Consider the following 8,761-nt stretch of genomic DNA (forward strand, 5'->3'; position numbering starts at 1 on the left):
TATCCAAAGAACACAGACAGTGGATAGCAATAGTGAGTCCAATAGTGAGTCCAATAGTGAGTCCAATAGCGAGACCAATAGCGAGACCAATAGCGAGGCCAATAGCGAGACCAATAGCGAGACCAATAGCGAGGCCAATAGTGAGACCAATAGCGAGACCAATAGCGAGACCAATAGCGAGACCAATAGCGAGACCAATAGCGAGACCAATAGTAAGACCAATTGCAGTTGAAGCAGAGCCTTTATAGAGCAGGTCGTTGTCAAGGGGACGGTCACGTGTGTTTTAGGAGCAGAGGATCAAAGATGGCTCCGTTGTGGACGAGTGAGGAAGAAAGCTATACTGTTTAAAAATATTAAAAACATTTAAAAAAAACACAGTGACACGACATCTGTTTCAAATGCAGTTTCTCCCCCAGAAATAAAATCAGTCTCCATATTTTAAATAAAAGTTTATTAAAGGTTAACAAGCTCAACAACAGTAACTAAACTGAAAAGGCAGTTCTAAGAAACAAATTTATTTAAATAAAAAAGTCATGCAAGCAATATCCAAGGCCTTGACTGGTCCATTCACTCCCATTGATCCAGATGGTCGTATATATATATACACACACACACACGGGTTTAAGTGTATCTTCTTCACAGCCATTACTGTAATAAGTTATATATACAGTCCTGTCTGTCTGTGATATGGGGTGGTTTCTCTCCACCCTCCTCTTCATCAGTAACGTCTCAGCGGATGCCATCGTCTTCGTTCACTCTGCAGCATTGCCCGTGTCTGATAAGAGAAAAGGAGCTGGGCAGGTTAGTATGGTGATACATTGTGCATATTTCAAAATGAGAATCTGCATCAAAATCAAATTACGGTGTGAGAAATAGTAATTCACTTGGTCTTATACTTGGAAAGCGAAGTGTGTAATCTAGTTCTAACCGAGTCTGTTTGAAAGATGAAGAGAAAATGGCCTGAGAGAGAAAAAAAAAGTGAGCCTACTTTTCCCATCGCAGGCGACGATCTTGACTTTGTCCACCTTGACCAGATCTGTCACTTCCCTAAACTCCACGTCATTCAGAACGAAGGTCCACACGTTGTCACAGAATCTATAGGTGTTTAGTGACCCCTAGAGGCGAGAGAATGTTACTACACATGAAGAGAAAAGGTGCACAAAAGCAGAATGGCATTTCAACCAATGGGATGTATTAATAAACACATACAGCCGTGATTTCAGATCATTTTCAACCAGGGATGAACCAGTTTGTGGGTGAAGGCTTTTGCTCCAGACAAAAAACAGTCATCTGTTTTTATGTTTTAATTTTATCTTTATTTAACCAGGCAAGTCAGTTAAGAACAAATTCTTATTTTCAATGACGGCCTTGGAACAGAACAACAGATTTGTACCTTGTCAGCTCGGGGATTTGAACTTGCAACCTTCCAGTTACTAGTCCAACGCTCTAACCACTAGGCTACCCTGCCACCCCTCCACTCTAACCACTAGGCTACCCTGCCGCCCCTCCACTCTAACCACTAGGCTACCCTGCCGCCCCTCCACTCTAACCACTAGGCTACCCTGCCGCCCCTCCACTCTAACCACTACCTGCCGCCCCTCCACTCTAACCACTAGGCTACCCTGCCGCCCCTCCACTCTAACCACTACCTGCCGCCCCTCCACTCTAACCACTAGGCTACCCTGCCGCCCCTCCACTCTAACCACTACCTGCCGCCCCTCCACTCTAACCACTAGGCTACCCTGCCGCCCCTCCACTCTAACCACTAGGCTACCCTGCCGCCCCTCCACTCTAACCACTAGGCTACCCTGCCGCCCCTCCACTCTAACCACTAGGCTACCCTGCCGCCCCTCCACTCTAACCACTAGGCTACCCTGCCGCCCCTCCACTCTAACCACTAGGCTACCCTGCCGCCCCTCCACTCTAACCACTAGGCTACCCTGCCGCCCCTCCACTCTAACCACTAGGCTACCCTGCCACCCCTCCACTCTAACCACTAGGCTACCCTGCCGCCCTCCACTCTAACCACTAGGCTACCCTGCCGCCCCTCCACTCTAACCACTAGGCTACCCTGCCGCCCCTCCACTCTAACCACTAGGCTACCCTGCCGCCCCTCCACTCTAACCACTAGGCTACCCTGCCGCCCCTCCACTCTAACCACTAGGCTACCCTGCCGCCCCTCCACTCTAACCACTAGGCTACCCTGCCGCCCCTCCACTCTAACCACTAGGCTACCCTGCCGCCCCTCCACTCTAACCACTAGGCTACCCTGCCACCCCTACACTCTAACCACTAGACTACCCTGCCGCCCCAATTGTGTACATATCCATTATATTACATTCTACCTACTACTTATTATTTGACTTTGATTATATTGATATTGTACAGCACTGTTGAGGGAGCTTATACAAGTAAGTTGTAAACTGTGTACGTGACGAATGCACTTTGATTTAACCATAACCTTCAATACAGTGTTTGTTGCATCAGCTGTGGTGTTGCTTTGGCTAGAGAGAAAGCCTACACCTGTTCCAGCCAGCTGTGGTGTTGCTTTGGCTAGAGAGAAAGCCTACACCTGTTCCAGCCCGTATTTGTCCCTTTAAGGTAGGTGCAAACAGGAGAGTAATAATTAGTCCAAACAACTGTAAACAGTTGTGTTTTGCCCATGAAAACAAGCGTTTCTATTAGACAAATTCAGACCGGTCTCTTCCTTGTTTCCTTTGCTTTGCTTCCTAGTGAACACAAGCCGGGTCCTCACCTTGAAGTTGACCCTGTTGCGAACCCGGTTGGCCAGCGCCGTGTTGATGGCTTTGTCAAACTGGAGGAGAACCTGAAGCGCCAACTGAGGAGTGATCTGTTGGGTCTGGGGGGGAGGGGGAAATAACCGTTTTTCCATTTAATCATGACTCAAGTTTAACATTGTAAGAAATATATACCTAGCTACTGCTTTCAGATGAGTAGCTAACAGTAGCTGGTAAAGTAATGTAGCTAGTGATTGAGAAGTGCTGGAGTGAGGCTTGAACCAGAAATCACGAGTTTATTGAGCTCATCACCTTTAACTAGTCGCGCATGCGCGTATAATAGCTAATAACTAATGAGCCAGTAACTATCAATACAAATGTAGTGAATCCAAAAGAACGTTACTCATCACCACTGACTTCGGTGAAACACATTAGCCAGCTTAATTTAGTCAATCAAAACTAAAACTGAGCCTGTAAATGAGCTTTATAAGACGGATATTTTAGTTTCTTGGTTCAAATCAGACGTCACTGCAGCCAGTTATGGAGATGCTTCTTGTTAGCATTGCTAACTAGTTAGCTAGCTATGTCGAAGACGAGAAGGGTAACTAGGTTAGCTAACCAGTTATTTCTAGTGAAAGATAACACCCGTTTTTTTTCAAATAACGAAGTTAACGATGAATAATGTGGCTTCATAATTAGCTAACTTAACTTGCTATCCTAAAACAAAGTGCAACTAGATCACGTTAGCTAATTATCTAGCTAGCTTGGGAGCTAGCATAGCTGCAGTTTACCTGAATTAGCTCGTCAAGACTCTCTTGCAGACTGTTTCCTAGCGTCGTATTTCTGTAGAGCTGGTATGCCATTGTAAATAAATTAATTTTACTAGTAAGATTGTGCACAATTCACTGCAAAAAATACAATTTACTAGAGGAATTTAACCGAAACAAAAAGGCTGTGTTTTCAGAAACGGACCTATGAGCCCCCGACTACGGAACACCGCGGAGGACAAACACAATTGCGTTTCGTATATTTCCTCAACCGCAGAAAGCGTTTATACCGGTAAGAACCGTTAGATGGTAGCAGATGACAGAGGAACAAGGTGATTCAAGTGGAATTGTATCTGTACTGTAGAAAGAAAAGCGTGCAAGGTTATCTGTGGATAAGAGCCTGAAGACACACTATTGATTGTGTATAATGTTTTTATTGACAGACAAAATGTTTGTGTCAATGCAATATATTTATATTTTATATTTTTTCAAAAATTATACAATTATAATTTTAATTAAATACTCTTTTGGATTCCATCAGTTGAGTACAATTTCAAAAGCATCAAACAATCATGTTATGAAAAGTAATTTTAAACTGTAAAGTACTTTTTTTGTGAATACTCTGATATATAAGTACTTTTGAAAATGATGTAATATCAACAGTACTGTTTATAAAGATTAATGCTGTTCCTCCCAAATCCCCCATTCATATCCCCCCCCCCCACGATAAGACTTCCACAGTAATCTCTTACATTAATCAGTAAAGAGCAGTCTCTCAGCTTTGTGATACGAAAAAAAACCCCACTCAACTTTGTTGATCACATTATTTTTTTATCACTCTAGAAGAGACGGTGTCAAGGCTAATGCTAACAGAACAGAGTTATTCGTTAGAGATGCCAGAGTAGGATAAATGCATCTGCCCACAGATGCTTGAATAAGCATTTATATGTACAAAACACCAGATAAATCACGGTTAGAGCAGGAGGAGATTTTTGTCAACTTCGTTTAAACATTATACATGGTTGTTTTGGTAATGCATAGATCTATTGAAGGGGCGGATTTGAAATGACACTTTAAAAAAAAATACAGAATACAAATATAAGGAAATTACATTGTAAATGTGTCAGAGCAGGTAATGCAATTATTTGTACAAAGTCGGGGACTGGTGAGCTCAACATAAACCAAAACCATTAACATTGATCAATGTATCTATCTATTCAGTTTTTCCACAGAATAAAAGTAATTGAGTTCGTTTAACTTATTTATATGTCCTTACAGTGGTATGTGTTAATGGAGGAGGCGGGGTTTACAGTGGTATGTGTTAATGGAGGAGGCGGGGTTTACAGTGGTATGTGTTAATGGAGGAGGCGGGGTTTACAGTGGTATGTGTTAATGGAGGAGGCGGGGTTTACAGTGGTATGTGTTAATGGAGGAGGCGGGGTTTACAGTGGTATGTGTTAATGGAGGAGGCGGGGTTTACAGTGGTATGTGTTAATGGAGGAGGCGGGGTTTACAGTGGTATGTGTTAATGGAGGAGGCGGGGTTTACAGTGGTATGTGTTAATGGAGGAGGCGGGGTTTACAGTGGTATGTGTTAATGGAGGAGGCGGGGTTTACAGTACAGATATAGGTGCTTAATTCTATAATTTCCACTTTGACATTTCAGACTTGATTCTCCGTTACGAAAAATGTATCAACCCCTACAAAAATGTCCATGAATTATAATCCACATAAAAATTCACATTTCTTGTTTCTGCAGGTTTATTTTCCTGCTGTAGCAAACTGGCTCAAATGAAGACCCTACAGCTGTATCCTTGTAGCCACAGTGGCCTCTGTCTTGTAGCCACAGTAGCCTCTGTCTTGTAGCCACAGTGGCCTCTGTCTTGTAGCCACAGTAGCCTCTATCTTGAAGCTGCAGTAGCCTCTATCTTGTAGCCACAGTAGGCTCTATCTTGAAGCTACAGTAGCCTCTGTCTTGCAGCCACAGCAGACTCTGTCTTGTAGCCACAGTAGCCTCTGTCTTGTAGTCACAGTAGCCTCTATCTTGGAACCACAGTGGCCTCTGTCTTGTAGCCACAGTGGCCTCTGTCTTGGAGTCACAGTAGCCTCTGTCTTGTAGCCACAGTAGCCTCTGTCTTGTAACCACAGTAGCCTCTGTCTTGTAGTCACAGTAGCCTCTGTCTTGTAGCCACAGTAGGTTCTGTCTTGAAGCCACAGTAGCCTCTGTCTTGTAGCTACAGTAGCCTCTGTCTTGTAGCCACAGTAGCCTCTGTCTTGTAACCACAGTAGCCTCTGCCTCTGTCTTGTAGCCACAGTAGTCTCTGTCTTGAAGCCACAGTAGCCTCTGTCTTGTAGCTACAGTAGCCTCTGTCTTGTAGCCACAGTAGCCTCTGTCTTGTAGCCACAGAAGCCTCTGTCTTGTACTCACAGTAGCCTCTGTCTTGTAGCCACAGTAGCCTCTGTCTTGTAGCCACAGTAGCCTCTGTCTTGTAGTCACAGTAGCCTCTATCTTGGAACCACAGTGGCCTCTGTCTTGTAGCCACAGTGGCCTCTGTCTTGGAGTCACAGTAGCCTCTGTCTTGTAGCCACAGTAGGCTCTGTCTTGTAACCACAGTAGCCTCTGTCTTGTAGTCACAGTAGCCTCTGTCTTGTAGCCACAGTAGGCTCTGTCTTGAAGCCACAGTAGCCTCTGTCTTGTAGCTACAGTAGCCTCTGTCTTGTAGCCACAGTAGCCTCTGTCTTGTAACCACAGTAGCCTCTGCCTCTGTCTTGTAGCCACAGTAGTCCCTGTCTTGAAGCCACAGTAGCCTCTGTCTTGTAGCTACAGTAGCCTCTGTCTTGTAGCTACAGTAGCCTCTGTCTTGTAGCCACAGTAGCCTCTGTCTTGTACTCACAGTAGCCTCTGTCTTGTACTCACAGTAGCCTCTGTCTTGTAGCCACAGTAGCCTCTATCTTGGAACCACAGTGGCCTCTGTCTTGTAGCCACAGTGGCCTCTGTCTTGGAGTCACAGTAGCCTCTGTCTTGTAGCCACAGTAGCCTCTGTCTTGTAGCCACAGTAGCCTCTGTCTTGTAGCCACAGTAACCTCTGTCTTGTAGACACAGTAGCCTCTGTCTTGTAGACATAGTAGCCTCTGTCTTGTAGCCACAGTAGCCTCTGTCTTGTAGTCACAGTAGCCTCTGTCTTGAAGCTACAGTAGCCTCTGTCTTGTACTCACAGTAGCCTCTATCTTGGAACCACAGTGGCCTCTGACTTGTAGCCACGTCCATTGGAGAGTCATATAAATGAACACTGTACTATAAAATATTACATATTTATTCCCTGTCTCAATGAGACAACTAGAGAATTCCCTGTATCCTTCTGATGCTGTTTTCTAATAGGATACTGCTGTCTACTTTCAGTAATGCTGCTAATTAGCACATTACTGTTGACTCGTTAAGATCAGAGAGCTTTGTTAAATAAGGAATAATCCTCTCGAAATTACAGAACATGTCCAACATTTTGTGAATCTGTTATGTTTGCCATCGCTTCTGTTGGCAGGCCTCCACTAATTCAGCAAATGTTACCTTTCTTTGAAGTGAAGAAAAATGTACTTTGTCAAATACACAAAGACAAAATGAAATATTTGCTAAGTTGCAGAGAGGATCAGCTTCCCCAGTTTAAGATAATCGTACTTCATTAGATGATTCCCACACAGTTTAACAGTGATCTACTGCGGTGGAAGTTGGTACAGGCTGGTGATTGGATGGACTCTACAGTTTAACAGTGATCTACTGCGGTGGAAGTTGGTACAGGCTGGTGATTGGATGGACTCTACAGTTTAACAGTGATCTACTGCGGTGGAAGTTGGTACAGGCTGGTGATTGGATGGACTCTACAGTTTAACAGTGATCTACCGCGGTGGAAGTTGGTACAGGCTGGTGATTGGATGGACTCTACAGTTTAACAGTGATCTACTGCGGTGGAACATGGTACAGGCTGGTGATTGGATGGACTCTACAGTTTAACAGTGATCTACTGCGGTGGAAGTTGGTACAGGCTGGTGATTGGATGGACTCTACAGTTTAACAGTGATCTACTGCGGTGGAAGCTGGTACAGGCTGGTGATTGGATGGACTCTACAGTTTAACAGTGATCTACTGCGGTGGAAGTTGGTACAGGCTGGTGATTGGATGGAGTCTACAGTTTAACAGTGATCTACTGCGGTGGAAGTTGGTACAGGCTGGTGATTGGATGGACTCTACAGTTTAACAGTGACCTACTGCGGTGGAAGTTGGTACATGAATTGAACAATAAAACACACTTTTGAACTTAAAGATTGTGAAAATGCGTGGAGACAATTTGGTTAAAAAAAAGTCTGGTTGTTTTTAACGGATCCTATTGAAAGTAATGTGGAATAAAGGGGTGTATAGATATCATCATTATTAATGATCACACAGACAGAAAGAGAAGCAGAACGTGCTCCCAATGTGGTTGTGATGTTAGGCTAAATGAATATTTAACAGCTGATGAAATATTAACGGGGAACTAATGAGGGAAACATTAGAAAACAGCGCGATAAATAATGATGTGTCACAAAAAAAAACTAAAAAGTGCATTTCGAACTGCGCGGCGAACAAAATGTTTTGCCATGTTTTCTTTTTTTGTGTGTTTTTTTCCTTTTTTTTAACAGTACAGCACCAAATTCAACGTCACAAATGCTACCCTACTTTTTTTTGTGCCCTCTATTAAACTAGAACCCTATGGACCCTGGTCAAAAGTAGTGCACTAAATAATAGGGAATAGGGTGCCATTTGTCCCCCTTTTTTACTGCCCACACTAACCATTTGTCTAATTTGAACTGTGCTGTCAGAACAGTTTGTTTTTCAGTATGCCAGTCGTTAGGAGAACTCACAAGGTCTGTGTTCCAGGAGGCAGCAGGGTTAGAACTTGAAGCCTATTAATTTTCTACTCCGTTTCTACCTCCAAAATGACATACTATTCCCTATATAGTGCACTACTTTTGACCAGAGCCCTATTCCCTATATAGTGGTTCTACTTTCGATCAGGGCCCATAGAGTACCATTTGGGATACAGGCAGTGTAGTTTGGATTACAGCCAGTAATTAACTAAGTAGAAGGATAATGTCCTCTGTGTGGTCTGGCTCTTGTTTTGTTTGACCATAATGTTTTGGTGTCCAAGAAACTAGACTTTTGAAGGATAACTTGAGTCACGTTCTGACCTTAGTTCCTTTTTTATGTCTCTGTTTTAGTTTGGTC

At 43.7% G+C, this 8,761-nt stretch overlaps 1 protein-coding gene across 1 annotated transcript; it reads right to left on the reverse strand.

Moving 5' to 3' along the window:
• Nucleotides 1–434: 434 nt before the first annotated feature.
• On the reverse strand, nucleotides 435–3,749 carry LOC124023351 (transcription initiation factor IIA subunit 2). Its single transcript, XM_046337862.1, has 4 exons — nucleotides 3,530–3,749; nucleotides 2,756–2,860; nucleotides 989–1,115; nucleotides 435–775 (listed from the first exon to the last, which is right to left on the reverse strand). The coding sequence occupies exons 1-4, from the start codon at nucleotides 3,599–3,601 to the stop codon at nucleotides 753–755; spliced, it is 327 nt and encodes a 108-aa protein (XP_046193818.1). The 5' UTR covers nucleotides 3,602–3,749; the 3' UTR covers nucleotides 435–752.
• Between the last annotated feature and the right edge of the window lie 5,012 nt (nucleotides 3,750–8,761).

The sequence above is a fragment of the Oncorhynchus gorbuscha genome, unplaced genomic scaffold, assembly GCF_021184085.1.
Source record: "Oncorhynchus gorbuscha isolate QuinsamMale2020 ecotype Even-year unplaced genomic scaffold, OgorEven_v1.0 Un_scaffold_1603, whole genome shotgun sequence".
Taxonomy (NCBI): domain Eukaryota; kingdom Metazoa; phylum Chordata; class Actinopteri; order Salmoniformes; family Salmonidae; genus Oncorhynchus; species Oncorhynchus gorbuscha.